This window comes from Nicotiana tabacum, chromosome 4 (genome assembly GCF_000715075.1).
Source record: "Nicotiana tabacum cultivar K326 chromosome 4, ASM71507v2, whole genome shotgun sequence".
NCBI classification, from domain to species: domain Eukaryota; kingdom Viridiplantae; phylum Streptophyta; class Magnoliopsida; order Solanales; family Solanaceae; genus Nicotiana; species Nicotiana tabacum.
The window spans coordinates 34876848-34895749 of NC_134083.1; the positions used below are offsets into that span (position 1 = coordinate 34876848).

Genomic DNA, 18902 nt, shown 5'->3' on the forward strand with positions numbered 1-18902 from the left:
AAAATGGATGATAGTCCAATACTCATGGTTCTGTTTATAGGACTTCATGTTAATGATACTTGCGTCATATGAGTGATATGGTGGATTACTTTAAGCTTGGCATTTTACAAAATACTTACACTACTAAATCACAACAATTATGTTTCTCAAGGAATCAACAATTATTCATCATCACAATCTAAAAGAGAACTTCTACTTAATCTAAACTTCATTGCATATTTATATTCAAACTAAACACATAAAATCTCTATCTCTAAGAACAATATATGGTACATCAACATACAAATTAAAAATAAATTTCGTACAAATTTAATGCAAATTTGAATATCTACAACATACATAGTAATGATAAATTTCATACAACTAATTATATATTATACAACTTTTTTATAACTTTTTTATAACTTTCATACATTATTTCTACCCAATTAAATACAACTACAATATCATACAACTTAAATATAATTTTTATACAATATATCTTTTGTATATTTTGTATCAGATTTATACATAGTAAAAATAAATTTCATACAACCAATTATATATTATACAACTTATCTACAACTTTCATACATTATTTTTACCCAGTTTTATACAACTACAATATCATACAACTTAAATATAATTTTTATACAAAATTTATACAATATGTCTTTTGTATCTGATTTGTGTATATTTTGTCTGTGGTGTGTGCTTCTTCCTCTATAAAATTCCAATCAAAACTTACTCTCCTAATACAGTTTTGATACATATCAACAACTTTATGTAAAAAGATAGTATTGATAATTTAAATACAAATTTTATACAACGATTCATAGTATTGATACAACTATTTGTCTTTTATGATTCATACATTATACAACTATTTTTCAACTTTCATACAACATTCAAATAAAAAATATATATAACTACAACAGAATATAATTTACATATAATTATAATACAACTTTACTACAATTTCGTAAGTATATTGTATGTCATGTCTTCTTCTTCTTCTTCTTCTTCTTCTTCTTCTTCTTCTTCTTCTTCGAGTTTCAATCTGAAATTCAGCCAAAATCAAGTCTAATCTTCACCAAATATCCTCAAAATTGAGATATAAACTCCAAACAATATTCTCAATTGTTTGCAACAACATCCAATCCAAACAAATAATGATTTTTGAAAACTCAAATTCGAATTCAAATAATTTTGTTTGAGTTCGAGCTTCTTAGATACAAGAAATTGAGGTGTTGTTTCTAACCTTGTCTCTAATATTTACTTTAGATTTAATATGTGATAGTTATGTAGTGTAATTTGTTTAACGTTCCGGGAAATTAGTTTAATTGCTTGGTGAATGCTTTGCTAAATTTGGCTAGTGAAAACGAGTCTATCAGACGAATAATTGATGCCTTGAGTTTGTGTTCACGATTTACATGCCATCTGTTATTTTTCATGGATTTTGGTATTGCTTTTGCTAAGAGTTTATTTGGTAATATGTCGTATGAACTGCTGGCCGAGGATTTTAAGATTGAGAATGAAATTTGAACTCAAAAGGGGCTAACGTGTTTAGGAAATTAATTTTGATAGAACAGAGAATGAGAGATTGAGAGACAGAGAGAAACGGAGAGAGCGCAAGAGAGAGAGAGAGAGAGAGAGAGAGAGAGAGAGAGAGAGAGAGAGAATAATGATGAGAAATAATTAATTCCTTATTCAATTCCTAATATAAAAGGATACTCATTTAATTCCTAAAATGTATATAATTGATAAATTGTATATGCCTATGTAATTAAATTGAAACTTGAGTAGGGAGGGTAATAAAGTTTCAAACTGTATATAGGAAGTTAAAAATCTCATTTAATAAATGTAATAAGTAATGTAAAAAGTAACTTTGACCCACAAAAAAAAAAGGCTTGGATTAGGCCTCCAGTGTGAGGATGTCGGCCCATACCCACTTTGCTTTGCGGCCAAAAGCCCAATCCCTTTTTATTTCTCTTTACTAGGTAAAAATAACACGGGCTAGTCAGTTTTCGGACTACAAACAACAACAACAACAACAACAACAACAACAACAACAATCCAGTATAATCTCACTAATGAAGTCTGGGGAGGGCAGTGTGTACGCAAACCTTACCCCTACCCTGGGGTAGAGAGGCTGTTTCCGATAGACCATCGGCTCCCTCCCTCCAAGAACTCCCCACCTTGCTATTGGGGTGACTCGAACTCACAACCTCTTGGTTGGAAGTGGAGGGTGCTTACCACTAGAGCAACCCACTCTTGTCATTGAAAAATAGCCAACGTTTGTAAAATCATTGAAAAATAGCCATTATTGTGCTGCAACACAGAAAGTTCCAGCATAATATACTGGAGATTAGCGCACTTGTGTATCAACTTCCAGCATATTATGTTGGAACTTCAGCACACGAAAAGTTCCAGCATAATATACTTGAGAGTGGAGCACCTGTGTATGAACTTTCAGCATATTAAGCTGGACTAGTATATTATGCTAGAACTCCAGTATATTATGCTGAAAGTTCACATGTAAAATATTCGAACTCCAGTATATTATGCTGGAATATTTTTCAAATTTTGGGATTTATCTTTACATGAAAAGTGGCTAAATTTTGATTACTTTTGAAACTGTAGCTATTTTTCAATTACCACTTGTAAATCTGGCTATTTTTGAATTTCACCCCTTTACTAGCGTAATAAAACAGTAATCTCAATTTTGAGATACTAGACTGTTGGGCAAAGATCACTTTTAGGCTTTAGCCCATTGCTGAAACTATTTATATAGGTAGCAAAAAAGTGTATAAAATTTATATATTTTTTATATATAACATACATAAAATATACATTTTTCGGCAATACTGTGCCATTTTTCCCACTATTTCCACAAAGATAGCTTAGACATATGACATAAAGCAATCATCGATGCGCTTAATCTCAGCAATACACATCATGCTTCAAAAGAATAACCAAGAAACTAGACTACTATTTTTCTCCGGAACCTTGGTATAACTACGATTTCATGTTTTAAATTAGCAAATTGCCGCCTACTCAACCGCTTAAACTAAAAATAGTTGGCGGATATATAATATATGTATAACCTATTTATGATGTGTGTATAACCGTAAATAATCTACCCATAAGAAAGAAACTAAATTGCACCCCCACCCCCCAAAAGCCCACATCAGTGTCTGCTGACACAACAGCCCAAATGTCAAACGATGAGTCTCGTACAAGTAAGACTAGTTATATACTATTAGTTAAGTAAAAATTTTACTACTCTAGAATCTAGAAATATGTTTTTTTCTAACAAGTGGATGTTGAATTTAATCAACCTGAAAAGGATAGGACGAATATGATTTAGTTCTCTGACTGGAATAATCAAAAACGCATAAAATCATAACAAAGAAGATTCAGGAAAAGAAAGGAAATTTTCATTCATTCCGAGGAAGGACATCTGCAGTGAAGAGTTCGCATGCAGTCTCAGGAAATCATAAATACAAGGCTTTACATGAAACATTTGTGAGTTTGCAACACATATACAAGAGTGATACAAATATGTAGAACTTCTAAAAGAAAACATACAAAAGCCTTAAAACAAAGCACTGATCTTCATGTCATCCGCCGAAGTTCAAAACACTTCTTCATTTTCCCCCATAGCCAAAAAAATTCCCAGTAGTACATCCCAATAATACCTACATACTACTCCCAATCGCATTCTCAAAGCTCACTTCACAAAGATCTGATCTTCTGAATATCAATATTTTCAAGAATTGGAACATCGATGATCGGATTAGCTTTGATCTGTTGTGAAACCCATTAAAAAAACCAACGGAAATCATTAGAATAGTAAAATGAAGCCTTTTAACTTAAACATCGACTGTTTGGCCGCTGAGCACATCCTGAAGCTGGAGAGACCCATCCTTCATTAGATTAACACTTAAGCTCTTGAATCTTTCTCTTGAGTACTGCCGAGATGCCTTTCTCCAATCAGTTCCTGTCTTCATCATTGCTACGAACTCCTCGTAACTGATTTGCCCGTCCTGAGAAAAAGTACAAAATTCAACAACGATGTAAAACTGGTTTGATACATCAGAGCCAGGAGACTGTGGAAGGAGAAATAAGAGTGGACAAATTCAGGAGTGCAGCATTTTATCTTTCATGCTACATTCCTAAAGAAATTCCATCTTCTTCTTTTTTTGGAGAATTTTCTGTGACTCTAAATGGTTCAACATTTGACAAGATCGAACGAACTTCTTTAATGTTAAGAAGTCTTTTAGCTTGTTTTTTTAAACATATTGAAAGAGCAAGGGAAAGAGGCAGGGTCACTACATGGAGAAAAAAAGATGAGTCTAACCTTGTCTGTATCAACTTCACGCATGATCTCATTCAGTACATCAGTATCGCATGCACCTGATTCATCAGCTAGAGCTTCTCGTAGCTCATCAAGCTCAATATAACCGCTTCCATCTTTGTCAAAGAACATGAATGCTTTACGAAAATGCTCATCGTTTTCCATCCTCTGTAAGTGGATTATAACTGCTACAAACTCCCCATAGTCCAGGACTCCATTTCCATCAACATCAGCCTAATCAAATATTAGTTTCAGCAACCGTCAGGCAAGATTATTTAGTTAATCTATTTCTGAGGAAAAAAATTTCTGTATCTGCAATAAGATTTGTTCAAAGGTCCATGTTCCAAACAGGAAAAAGCTTGAGAATTTGCATATAAAAGCTGCTTCACATTTACAACAGAAAACTTGGGAATCTTGGATAGCCTAAAATATAGGCTACAAATGTCAACCAGATTGTATTGGGACAAGAATGCAGAAAAGTTTCTAGTGAAGGCTATAGGATCAAATGTCAACACCGTTCATGGTGTTAGAACCCATGCTTATACTTCCTCACACCCAGGTAGTAATGCAATGGAACCCCTTGGCTATTTAATAGCCTTCATAAAATATATATATATATATATATATATATGCTTGCTTAAATATAATGAAAGGAGGAGAAATAGAAGGAAAGCTAATCCCTGAAATAAATGCAACAAGCAGAGTCTTCAGAGCCAATATCTTGTGCAAAATAAACCATCTGACAGATGCGAACGAGTTACTTAGCAAAGAGAAAGAGAGTGTGTGTGTGTTCTGTGGAACAACTTTTTCCCACATCCTGAAGGCACAGAGCTTAAAAGACACCAGACGACATTGCAGAACAACTTGGGTAGTTCCATGAAACACATCAGAATACATTTATCAGAAAGGACAGCAGAATCTGGAGGCGAGGCAAAAAAAACGAGAAATGATGTAGAAGATGTTAGTTAGATACACAAATAGGCTTTTCTGTGGAACAGCTTATTATTTTCCCACATCCTGAAGGCACAGAGCTTAAAAGACACCAGACGATTTGCAGAACAACTTGGTTAGTTACCATGAAACACTATCAGAATACATTTATCAGAAAGGACAGCAGAATCTGGAGGGGAGGCAAGAAAAACGAGAAGTGATGGAGAAGATGTTAGTTAGATACACAAATAGGCTTTACCTGCTTCAATATATCATTGAGCTGAACTTTAGCAGTTAATTTGTAGTAGTCAAGGAGTGGGATACCAAGTCTAATATCAAACTTTTAGAATCAGATAAACCCCAACATAGAAGAGATGAAATAAACACACATATTATGCATGCTATATACACAAAAAACTGGGAGGATGCACGTAGGGAGTGGTAGAGCGAGATAGTTAAATCTGAAGAAATTCACGTGGAACTACAAGTTACAGCAGCATATACGAAAAACTAGGAAGCATACAGGAAAGTGAGTAAAATAGAAGCAAAATATGTTCTACTAATATTTTGGCATATAAGACTCGTAAATCTCATATACCAACAAGAAGAAAGAACGAAAGACTGTTTCAACGTGTTTAAAAGAATAGTAATGTTTACCACATCCATCAGCAACTTCATCTCTGCTTCTGCTAACTGCGAACCCACTTTTCTAAGTCCAGTCTTTAGTTCATCATATGATATTTTTGCATCACCATCAGAGTCCATTAATGCAAACATCTCTCTGATTACCTCAACCTCTTCAAGTGTCAAGTGCTCAGCAATGACCTACGCAATTCGATAGGTGAAAAAACAATTCAAACTAAAGCACATCCACATAATGCTGCAAGTAACTACACAAGCCGTAAAAGCCTTGGAATTGACAGGACGCCAACACATAATACATCATTTACAAGTTACATAGCAACTCTCTCTCTCTCTCTCTCTCTGATTTAACCAATTCTCAAAAAGTTCCCGTTGGCCTTCAAACCAAATTTCAGATTTGTAGCAATAGTAGATCACGGGTTCGAGCCGTGGAAGCAGCCACTAATGTTTGCATTAGGGTAGGTTGTCTACATCACACCCTTTAGGGTGCGGCCCTTCCCCGAATCCTGCGTGAATGCAATGCTGGATGCTTTGTGCACCGCGCTGTCCTTATATGCTTAAACAAAATTAGAGGCTTACCCGCAGTGCTTTCTTTTTGAATCTGTTCATGATAGAAAATTGCTTCAGTCTTGTCCTAACAATATCTCCCAGTGGAACATTTGAAGCCTTTTTTGCATGTTGTATCCAGGGGTGCTCTGCAATAAAGAAGACTGACTTAAAAGCTGCTTTATGACAGACAACTGATGATGCAGAAAATGGTTAGCAGGTTGAACAATCTTACATTATATAATCTATGTTTTTGTAAGTGCTTATCAACAAGAAAATAAAAAATAAAAGAATAAACTCTCAGTAAGAATCAGCACTTGAATACATTCAACTTGTCCCAATTACAGTAGTTCCCTTCTTCATAATTAGTCCTTCTAATAATTATAAGACATAGTGAAATTGGCTATCCTGCATTCAGTTCTGATCTTTGAGCCATGATCATACAGGTTGACATCTCTAGAAATTCAGCAGAACAAAGGGTGGGGGAGGATTTTATAACTACCAGATGCTGGAGCAACCCTATTCGGGTAAAAGACAAAAAAGTGCAAAGGGAAATAAACAGCTGGGATTTAGTTGATTAACATACAACAACAACAACATACCCGGTCTTATCCCACGCCGTGGATAAAATGTAGTTGATTAACATAAACAGTAAAATATTTTAGACGTGAACCATAAAGCAGTTAGTACAACGTAAAACCCTTGAAACTATTCCTACTAAAACAAATTTGATTCATAGAGTTGTCTATCCCATAGCTCAATCAAGTCGCAAACCCCAGTATATTTGATAAGATAAGAGTACAAACATATGCAATGACCATCCAGAAAAATAAATAACATCGGATTCCATAAATCAGTATGCTGATGGTGGATCCAGGAAATTTAAAGCCGGGATATCCTTTGGGAAAGCCTCATGTTTCCCCTGTGTAGTGGCAAAACACACTAAAGAGTATCAGGAAAGATGCCCACAATAAATCAGTCTACATAGAACGTTGCGACAAAACATAAACAGTTCCTGATGCCTTCGAAGGATAAAGTCCAAATCAGACCCGCAATTTTCTTCTTGAAAAATAATGGTGAACTATCTGCAATCATCTTTTTGCTCAACACATAGCTTTCTGTATACCGAGGGAGCCTGATTTAATAAGAATTTCGCGAACTTTAAGTTGAAAAAACACTTACCAAGGACCTGTTGGGCTGTCAACCGCTTTTTGATGTCTGGTTCCAGCATCTGTCTTACTAGACTTTTTGCACTTTCAGAAACTTGAGGCCATGGTTCCCTCTTAAAATCAATCACTCCCCTCAAAATTGCAAGAGCAACCCCTTGTTCAGTTTCTGCAAAAGACAATCATATTAATAAAGAACTAAACTCGAAAACCACAAGTAATTGCAAATACTAGAATCAACAGGAAACTGGACAAACTATATAATACACATACCAGCCCAAAATGGAGGAACCCCACACAACAAAATATAAAGGATGACACCAGCACTCCAAATATCAACCTCAGGTCCATAATTCCGCTTCAACACCTCTGGTGCCATGTAATATGGACTTCCCACTATCTCAGAGAATCTTTCCCCTAGTTACATCATAAAAATACTAAGAATCAAACACTTCTTTAAGGATCAAACTGCTAGTCAAAAACAGACAAAAGTAAAAAGGAATCAATTTTTACGAGACAGAGGGAAAAAGTGTCTTTTTCATTAGCAAAGCTCAACCATACTAATTCATTTCTGGGTAAGAAATTGAAAAATAATAGAACTCATACCAGGCTTGAAAAAGACGGATAGGCCAAAATCAATGGCCTTAAGAGCAGAATGCTCTTTCTTATTAGCAAACAGAAAATTCTCAGGTTTCAAGTCTCTATGCATAACACCATTAGCATGACACATCCTTACAACCTCAGCTACAGTTCTTGCAACCCCAGCGGCAGCTCTTTCACTATAATGCCCTCTTGCTACAATCCTATCAAATAACTCCCCACCTTCACACAACTCCATAACCAGATGCACTGCTTCATTATCTTCGTACGTAGCTCTTAATTTAACAATATTTGAGTGATCAGGTAAGCTTGACATTATAGCAACTTCTCTTCTTACATCTTCGATGTCTACAGCTGTACGGAGCTTCTTCTTGGATATTGATTTGCATGCGAGAGCTTCTCGGGTTTCACGGTCGGTGCAAAGGTAAGTGACTCCGAATTCGCCCCGACCCAGTTCGCGGCCCAAGATGTATTTGTCGGATATGCGGGTTTTAGGGAAGAAGTCTTTGAGTACTCGGATCGGGGCGGGTGAATTTGAATACGGATTGGGTCTACGTTCTCGGGGCTTCTTTGGTTTTGTTTCAAGATCGGTTTTGGAAGCTTCTTCTGGTCTTATGCAAGCGTTGCAGTTACCCATGGTTGCTCCGCCGCTAGAAGTGGTTGCCGGAGGTGGTTGCTGCGGTGGAGGAAGAGGTCATGGCACGGGGAAGACTGCTATTTTTGAAGATTTTTGTGAGAGAGAGAAAACGCGGGGTCAGTTGGGGAGTAGTAGTTTTTGAATAAAGTCCATTTATTACACCAAATACTGATAATTATACTCCTATTTTAATATTGACCATCTTTTGGACTTTCTTTAAATTAGAAAAAGAAAAAAAAAAGGAGAGAATTTAATTTAAGAAAAAAGAAAATATCGGAGAAATAATCCTGCAATTTTTTTTAAGTTTCTATTATGTTGGGAGATCAAGGGAAGGAAGAAGAAAAAGACAATGAGAATTGGACACACATTTATAATGTGATTTTTTATGGATGGTCATTAGACTATTAACCTTGATGAAATATCATGTGTTAAGATGTATTCTGTTTTTTATTTTATTTTTATTTTTGCACTTCATAAAATTAATAAGAGAAGAGAAAAAGCTAATGTGATATCTTAACTATTTAAGCTTAATTGGGTAGTTCAATTCCTATGTCATGGCCTCATGGGGCTAATACTACTATGATTGTTGGCTAACTTCTTTATGAAAAAAAATGCTACTAATAAATACTTAGACGAAATTATTTAATGGAAAAGTAAGTTGGAAGGTTTTTCCCAACTGAAGAATGAAATAGAAATGATCTATACTTGCTCAACTCCAGAGTTGGTCAACCACAAATAGCAAATTCCCTCTAGAAGTTCATATCCACTACATAATTCAAAAGAAATCAAACATTAATATTTCCTCAATACGAATTAATACATTAGGGGTAACTTTTACCTCATTCCATAACGTGTACAAGAAGATGATGAGAAAATTGCAGTTTCGTTGTACTGTTTTTTTCTCCAAGCAAAGTGAAGATGATGGACTATAATTAACACAACCAGTCAATTATAATTTATTTGCCCTCTCTTTAGCTTTTTATGGATGAGTTTACCAAGTCTCCCTCTCTATCCCTATCTACACCTACCAAATGACTTTCATGATTAATTAAGGGACCATTCATATTTTCTCCAGAGACTAGACCTACTGGAAATTATAATACATTTTTTGTCTCAAAAAACAATAATAAAATTAAAATACAATAGTGTTTATCCGAAAAAACGGATAGAGTTGAATTTGTACGTAGTTCTAAGGATATGTGGTATAGCTTAATATAAATCGTAAGGATAAATAGAAATATCAAATATGGATTGCAAAGAATGCAAAATAAACAAGGTTGAAAAGAAGATAATTAAGATGAATCTATGTATGAAGCTTAAAGGAATAACTCTTCAATATAGGAATGTATGGTGCTTTAATTATTATGTAACCCAAGGAAAAAATTGTGCTTTACAGAAATGTAGTCATCCTCTTTATAGTGGAGGATCCTACTCTTAGATATAATTAAAAATACATAATGGGAGACCCACTACAAATCAGCTTTTCCATAATTCCTCTCACGATTCTCTCCTCTAGTGGGATTGCAACGACTCTTGTCTGTGAGCTCGATATCGACTCGAGTTTTCGGTCTTGACTCGAGCTCGATTCTGACTCGGATCCCTGTATTGATTCGGTGTCAGTGTTGATCGGTCTTTGAATCATAAGATCGATAACTTTACTTTGCCTCATAGTTCGACTTGGACTCACACTCGTTAATAACATCGAGCTCGAGTTCGAAGCTTAGTGGCCTGACTTCGGACCTCAACCTAAACCTATGAAGATGCTTCTACGATCCGATGTACTACTATTTAAATCATTTGGTACGAAGGACTAACCGATTTTTACCGTACACAAAAAGTCCCCTCATTTCTCGAGAAGGATGTAGCGAGAAACAACATGATTTCACAACGGTTCGATCAGATTATAAGATGACGTTCACATTGGGCTCGATCATGACGCACATAATAGTTGTCCCGACAGTTTAGTTTTTCAAGGCATTTAATGCATGTCAGATGGTGGTCGGCCACCGCTGATATTGAACCGCCATTGCTTTAATCTATAAATAGCCTTTCCTTCCACCATTTATCACTTTTACGTCTTCAATCTTCAAAAAAAAATGAAGTTTCCTTTCGTCTCTTTTCTGCAAAATTCTTCTTCTAAACCACCAAATCTTTGTCACCTTCTTTAAATTCAAAAATGTTGAAGACATCAAAAATCGTCCCCCAAAAAGAAAAAGCTTCTTCCTCCCAATCTGCCGCCGACAAAACACCGGTGGATCCATGGCCTAAGGAGTGCGTTCTGGCGGCGTGTGTTCTTATCTCCGATTTCAAACTCGATAAAGGTTCGCCAGTTCCTGGCCGATGTGAGCCTGTATCGAGATATATTTGTTCGATAACCGGGGGGTATATCGAGCAGATAAAAAAAGATCGTAATTGGGGGAACAAAGATGTGGTAGTGCCGTCTCCCAAAGAGGATATTACTACTCACGTGAAAGGGTTTTTAAGTGTGAAAACACCTTTTCACGTTAGGTCCTCTCGACCCTGTTATCATAGATTTTTGTCGTAAATACTTAATAATCCTAGGACAGATCCATCCTTCTTTTTGGCGAATCGTTATTTTGATCTGATACTTTGTGAACAAAATCGAGGGGATGCCATTCAATCTCGATCATCTCATCTGATTGTACCGTCCTCGCCTTTTTCGATGAGAGTTAATAAAACTTCAACGTCGAGATACCAAAGCTCTGTTCTCGAGCATAGACGAGGAAAAGGATCAAGGCTGGATGGGCAGGTTCGTTCGAGTAAGGACTTCGGACCTGATTCCGGCTGAAAAATGCATTTTCCCGAGGAGTGGAACATGAAGCGTAAGTGTAATTCTGTTGTTATCTCCTACTATTTTATCCTTTCATTTATTTTCTCATCGATATCCCCCTTTTTGTGATGCAGCAGTTCCCTGGATGCCCGGCGCAGTTTTTGATCTCAAGAACTGGGTACGGGATCTGGTTTCGACCTCCACATACGCCGAGCGCTCATGGCATGACTTGTCAAAGGGCCAACGGGAAGCCAAAAATCATGGTAAGCCCCTTTCTCATATTTTTTGGTAGTTCGAACAAGATGATTTCCATATACTTTAATAAAAATTTTCGTATGTAGATGTAGGCAAAGATGCGGTTTTGAGGCCCTCGTCCGTCGAGGGGAGGGCTTCGGCCTTTGTCCCAAATCTGGTGAAAGATAATAAGAGGAAAAGGGCCTTCGTTCCCGAAGATCCAAAAGCGAAGAAGAGGACGACTCGTAAGCCGAACAAGAATACTATTCCTTTGACCGTAGAATTGGTTCTGCGTCTAAGGGATGAAGACGACGAAGAAGACGAAAATGATAGGTCCGCGCTGGCGGCCCAAACGAAGAAGACCACCGACGTTCCACATGCAGCTGGATCGATTGTGGTTTATAAGGCTCCGCCTCGAACTGAGGATATATCGTAGAAAGGTTCGGACAGAGTCCTCGAGTTGTTGGAGATCGAAGATATTTTCCACCGAAGCCAACGGATGGGGGATATGTCAGAAGGGGCTCTTTATGAATCTCTTCGAACCGAAGAGAATGCTCCAAGTGATTCACTTGGGGCAGTAACAATCGAAGACTCACCCACCTTTCCTTCTTTTTTTGCAGGGGCGATTTGGGAAGCCCAAGCTTTGAGGGCCCTCAAACTAGACCGGCCTCATGATGCAGAGGATCCTTTTCGTGACCTGTTTACCAGTGTCGAGGACGTTGCCGGTACTAGTGATGCATCGGATTTTTTTCACGGAGTGCAGCAGGCTTTGAATCATGTAAGCCTTAAATTATTTTGTTGGCATTACCTTTATGTTTGCTTTTCTTTTCAAACTTCGTTTCTTCTTTCTTTGTAGGTCGCGGTAGTTCATTGAGAAGCATGTTCTCGGTCCCGAACCGAGCTGCGTCGATACGGGGCCGACCTTCAACGGGTTACGGAGGAGAGGAACTCCCTTAAACTCCTCTTAGGGCAAAGGTGGGAGGAAATAAAAGACCTCCGAGCTGAGTTGGCCAAGGCCCACCAAGATCAGACCGATCTGTCTGAGCAGGTAATGATATTTTAAAAGCCTATGGGCTCGATACCGGAACGATGGCTAATTTTTTGGTCTCACAGTTGCAGCAAAAAATTGAGATGATCGGAAAACTCCGTGAGGAGGTCGATGTGATAAAAAGCGGAGTGTTTGAAGTGGAAAAAAGGTATGGACCGCTTTGCTGCAGAGAAAGAAGCTGCTCGAGCCCAATTATCATCGGCCAAAAACCAACTTTAATGTATGAAGGAGAAAGGCTCGGTTCAAGCAAGAAGAATAGAGGAGCTCGAGGATCGGTTGGCCTCTGAATTTTCCAAGGGCGAATCTAACTCCGAAAAGGAAAAGGTCGATGCGGATGCACTCGTGGTCGTCTATCGGGCCGATGCTAAAGCTGCCCAGGTCCAAGCAAGAGAGGTAGCCGAGAACACCGATACTCGAGCACAATGGGTCGCGGAACTTGCTAAGTGTCGATCTCGGAGGGAGACCCTCGAGGAGATTCATGCTCGAGGTTTCGATCTAGCTGAAGAGATAAAAAGGGCTAAAGAACTCGAAGCCGATGTTGAAGACTTGGCTCCTGATGATGAAGATGATGATAATGATGGTGATGATGGGAGTAAGAGTGGGTCCGATAACGAGGGGGATCCCGGTGGAGAAGAGACCGCTCCCGGAGATAACCAAGAAACTTAGCCCTTAGTTTCTATGTTGCAATCAATCATGTAAACAATCTTGAATATATATATGAATATCTTTTTCTTTTACCGACTTGCTCTGCGTTGTTTCCTGCCTTGTGAAGATTTTATTCATGCCTTATGAATGTTTTCATAAGGATTTAGGCAATTTGATCGAATTTGGACTTTGTAGCCTTTATAACCGAGTGAGCGTTTACTCAAACTTGAAATAAGGTAGCCCATAGGCTTAGTAGTTGAGTTGAGTGATTATTTGAACTTGAAGTAATACAGCCCGTAGGCTTATTAGTCGATTGAGTGCTTGCTTGAACTCGAAATAAAAGTAGCCTGTAGGCTTAGTAGTCGAGTAAATGATTCGAACTCGAAGTAATGTAACCCGTAGGCATAATGGTCGAGTGAGTGCTTACTCGAACTCAAAATAAAAGTAGCCCGTAGGCTTATTAGTCGAGTGAATGATTCGAACTCGAAGTAGTGTAGCCCGTAGGCATAATGGTCGAGTGAGTGCTTGCTCGAACTCGAAATAAAAGTAGCCTATAGGCTTAGTAGTCGAGTGAATGTTTCGAAGTCGAAGTAATGTAGCTCGTAGGCATAATAGTCGAGGGAGTGCTTGCTCGAACTCGAAATAAAAGTAACCCGTAGGCTTATTAATCGAGTGAATGTTTCAAACTCGAAGTAATGTAGCCCGTAGGTGTAATGGTCGAGTGAGTGCTTGCTCGAACTTGAGATAAAAGTAGCCTGTAGGCTTAGTAGTCGAGTGAATGATTCGAACTCGAAGTAATATAGCCCGTAGGCATAATGGTCGAGTGAGTGCTTGCTCAAACTCAAAATAAAAGTAGCATGTAGGCTAATTAGTCGAGTGAATGATTCAAACTCGAAGTAGTGTAGCCCGTAGGCGTAATGGTCGAGTGAGTGCTTGCTCGAACTCGAAATAACAGTAGCCCGTAGGCTTAGTAGTCGAGTGAATGTTTCGAACTCGAAGTAATGTAGCTCGTAGGCGTAATGGTCGAGTGAGTGCTTGCTCGAACTCAAAATAAAAGTAACCTGTAGGCTTATTAATCGAGTGAATGTTTCAAACTCAAAGTAATGTAGCCCGTAGGCGTAATGGTCGAGTGAGTGCTTGCTCGAACTTGAGATAAAAGTAGCCTGTAGGCTTAGTAGTCGAGTGAATGATTCGAACTCGAAGTAATATAGCCCGTAGGCGTAATGGTCGAGTGAGTGCTTGATCGGACTCGGAGATTTATCTTAATCCTGTTTTCATAATAAATCTCGAAATAGAGGAATTCTTCTTGGATATAAGATATCGGTGAAGAAAAAAACTTTCTTTGCAAGTCATTATACATGCGTTCACTTTCTTTGTAAGTCATTATACATGTGTTCACTTTCTTTGCAAGTCATGTGTTCATGTTTTGCGTCAGGGCTCGAGCAAACTACATGAGCATGGTTCGTTTTGACCATTTGGCTCTTACAACTTTTCCTATTGGAACCCTATTGTTACGAAGTAACTTTCTTGCATCAGAACTTGATATATTTGAGGGCTAATGCCCCCCAGTATTCGAGGTCGATTGTAAAGAGGCCTCGAATATTGTCGAGTTGTTTCTAAGTTTAGCACGATCGATGGTTGCCTCATTGAAAACCTTGTCGAAAAACCCATTTGGGATAAAAACCGGTCTAAGGGAAAAAGAGTGCAACGCGCACTTTCAGACCTAGGGCTTCGTATTGAAGGATCCATCCTTGCTCCTGATCAGGCTTCTGCAAGGGTTAGTTTTGAAATATAAATGAATATGGGAGGGTCACACCTTAGCAGTAGTATCATTTTAGGTGCGACACATTCCAATTGCTTGATAGTTGTGTGTCGTTTATAATACCGAGCTTGTATGAACCTTTTCCAACGTTTTCGAGAACCTGATACGGTCCTTCCCAGTTCGGTCCTAGTTTACATTCGTTTGGATTTCGGGTACTGAGGGTGACTTTCCTTAGTACTAAGTCCCCAGGTTTAAAATGGCGAAGCTTGGTTCTTCGATTATAGTATCTTTTGATTCGCTGCTTTTGGGCGGCCAATTGGACGAGAGCAACTTCTCTTTTTTCATTCGATAATTCGAGGCTAGTGTTCATAGCCTCGTTATTAGACTCTTCTGTTGTATATCGAAACCTGGCACTAGGCTCCCCAATTTGGCTGGAATCAAGGCTTCAGAGCCATATACTAAGGAGAATGGGTTTGCCCCCGTACTAGATTTTGATGTTGTTCGATATGCCCAAAGAACTTCGGGTAGGATTTCTCTCCACTTTCCCTTAGCGTCGTTCAGCCTCTTCTTCAGGTTTTGAATGATAGTTTTATTCGTTGATTCGGCCTATCCGTTCCCACTAGGGTGATACGGTGTTGATAATATCCTTTTTATTTTGTGGTCTTCGAAGAATTTCGTCACTTTGATGCCGACAAAATGTTTCCCATTGTCACACACTATTTCGGCGGGTATCCCGAATCGACATACGATATGTTCCCAGATAAAGTCTATAACCTCTTTCTATCTTACTTTCACGAACTCATGTGCTTCAACCCATATAGGGAAATAGTCAGTCATAAATAAAATGAACTTAGCTTTACCTGGAGCCGATGGGAGAGGGTCGACGATATCCATTTCCCATTTCATGAATGGCCATGGGGATAGGACTGAGTGCAGTTGCTCTCCGGGCCGATGGATCATTGGTGCAAACCTTTGGCATATGTCATATTTTCGAACAAACTCCTTTGCATCTTTGTCCATATCGATCCAATAATACCCTTCCCTGATTATTTTTCGGACTAATGAATAGGCACCGGAGTGATTTCCACAAGTGCCCTCGCGCACCTCACGTAGGACGTAGTCAGTGTCTCCAGAACCTAAGCATACTGCCAATGGTCCATCGAATGTCCTTCGGTATAACATTTCGTCTGCAGTTAATGGGAATCGAGCGGCTTTAGTTCGTAGGGCCCTCAAATTTTTAGGGTCTGATGGGAGCTTTCTATTCTTTAAGTATTCAATATACTTATTCCTCCAATCACAGGTTAAGCTTGTAGAATTTATCTCGGCATGACCTTCTTCGATAATGGATATCGAGAGCTGAACGACAGTCCCCGAGCTTATCTCGCCTTCCTCGACCGATGATCCCAAATTTGTAAGTGCATCGGCCTCGCTGTTTTGCTCTCGTGGAACATGCTGTAAAGTCCATTCTTTGAAATGGTGCAAAGTGACTTGCAGTTTGTCCAAATACCTTTGCATTCTATCTTCTCAAACTTCGAAGGTTTTGTTTACTTGATTTACCACCAGCAAAGAGCCACACTTGGCTTCAATGACTTCTGCTCCCAAGCTTTTAGCCAGCTCGAGACCTGCAATCATGGCCTCATATTCGGCCTCATTATTAGTCAACCTGGTAGTTTTAATAGATTGCCTAATAGTGATACTCGTGGGTGGCTTCAAAACGATGCCTAGCCCGGACCCCTTCACGTTCGAAGCCCCGTCCGTAAAAAGGGTCCATATCCCCGATAACGTACCTGATTTCAATAAGAGATCTTTTTTAATTTCGGGTATGAGGGTCGGCATGAAATCGGCCACGAAGTCTGCTAAAATTTGAGACATGATGGTCGTACGGGGTTGATATTTGATATCGTACCCACTGAGTTCGACGGCCCATTTGGCCAATCGGCCTAATAGTTCGGGCTTGTACAAAATATTACGGAATGGGTAAGTGGTCAATACGCATATGGGATGACAATGAAAGTATGGTCTTAATTTTCTAGAGGAGCTTATTAGTGCAAGTGCCAATTTTTCTAAGTGTGGATATCTAATTTCTGCTTCTCCTAAGGTTCGACTTACATAATAGACAGGAAATTGCGTACCTTGCTCTTATCAAACTAGGACACCGCTTGCCACGATTTTCGATACTGCCAAGTACAAGCAAAGTTTTTCATCTGTTTTTGGAGTATGAAGCAATGGTAGGCTCGATAGATATCATTTTAATTCCTCTAATGCCTGTTGGCATTCCGGGTTCCAAGCAAAATCATTCTTCTTTTTGCGTAGAGAGAAAACTGTGTGACTTCGATCTGACGACCTTGAAATGAATCGGCTCAAGGCTACAATCCATCCCATTAGCCTCTGCACGGCTTTTACGCTGTCCACGATGGTGATGTCTTCGATGGCCTTGATTTTATCGGGGTTAATCTCGATCCATCGATTTGACACCATGAAACCGAGGAACTTGCCCAAACCGACCACAAAAGCACATTTCTCGGGGTTTGAACTTCATGTTGTATTTTCTTAAAATCTCGAATGTTTCCTGCAAATGGGCCAAAGGTCCTCTACGCGCAGGGATTTAACGAGCATGACATCAATATAAACTTTCATTGATTTACCTATTTATTACTCGGACATTTTGTTTACTAGGTGTTGGTAAGTAGCTCCTGCATTTTTTAACCCGAAGGGCATCATATTAGAACAATAGGTTCCATACTTGGTGACAAATGAAGTATTTTCGTGGTTTTCCGGGTTCATTTGGATTTGATTATACCCGAAATAGGTATCAAGAAAAGTAAGGATCTCGTGGCCGGTCGTGGCATAGATCGTGCGATCGATGTTAGGTAGTATAAAAGAATCTTTGGGACATGCCCTGTTTAAATCCTTTTAATCTACACACATTCTAAGTTCGTTCCCTTTTTTAGGGACTACAACTACATTGGCTAACCATTCGGGATATTTCACCTCCAGAATGGACCCTATTATGAGAAGTTTAGTTACCTCGTCCTTTATGAATGCGTGCTTTACCTTGGATTGGGGCCTTCTTTTTTGCTTTATTAGTTGGAACCTAGGGTCCAGGCTTAGCCTATACGTCGTTATATCCAGTGGGATCCTTGTTATATCTAAATGGGACCAAGCAAAATAATCCATGTTATCGATAAGAAATTGAATAAGCATGTTCCTGAGTTCGAGGGTTAATCTCGTTCTGAGGTATACCTTTCATTCGGGCAAATGCTAGATTAGTATGACTTGCTCCAACTCTTCAATCGTTGATTGGGTGGCATCGGAATCATCGGTAAACACGAAGGATCGAGGGATCCTTTGATCATCATCTCCATCGATCTTCTGATTTTCTGGTTGGGTTAAAGTTGATGTCTATGATTGCTATTTGGCATCTTGTTCCCCTTTCAAGATCGACCCCTTTATTGGCAAAGGCGAGGATATTGGATTCGCTTCCTCGATGGCAAACATTTCTCTTGCGGCTGGTTGTTCTCCGTACACTATTTTGACCCCCCTCGATGTTGGGAATTTAAGA

At 38.8% G+C, this 18902-nt stretch overlaps 1 protein-coding gene across 1 annotated transcript; it reads right to left on the reverse strand.

Moving 5' to 3' along the window:
* Positions 1 to 3496: 3496 nt before the first annotated feature.
* Positions 3497 to 8906, reverse strand: LOC107815023 (calcium-dependent protein kinase 10-like). Its single transcript, NM_001325940.1, is given in 7 exon segments — positions 3497 to 4028; positions 4343 to 4573; positions 5927 to 6094; positions 6491 to 6606; positions 7640 to 7792; positions 7897 to 8040; positions 8230 to 8906. Coding segments are annotated over 7 exon segments (1617 nt in total). The 5' UTR covers positions 8861 to 8906; the 3' UTR covers positions 3497 to 3854.
* Between the last annotated feature and the right edge of the window lie 9996 nt (positions 8907 to 18902).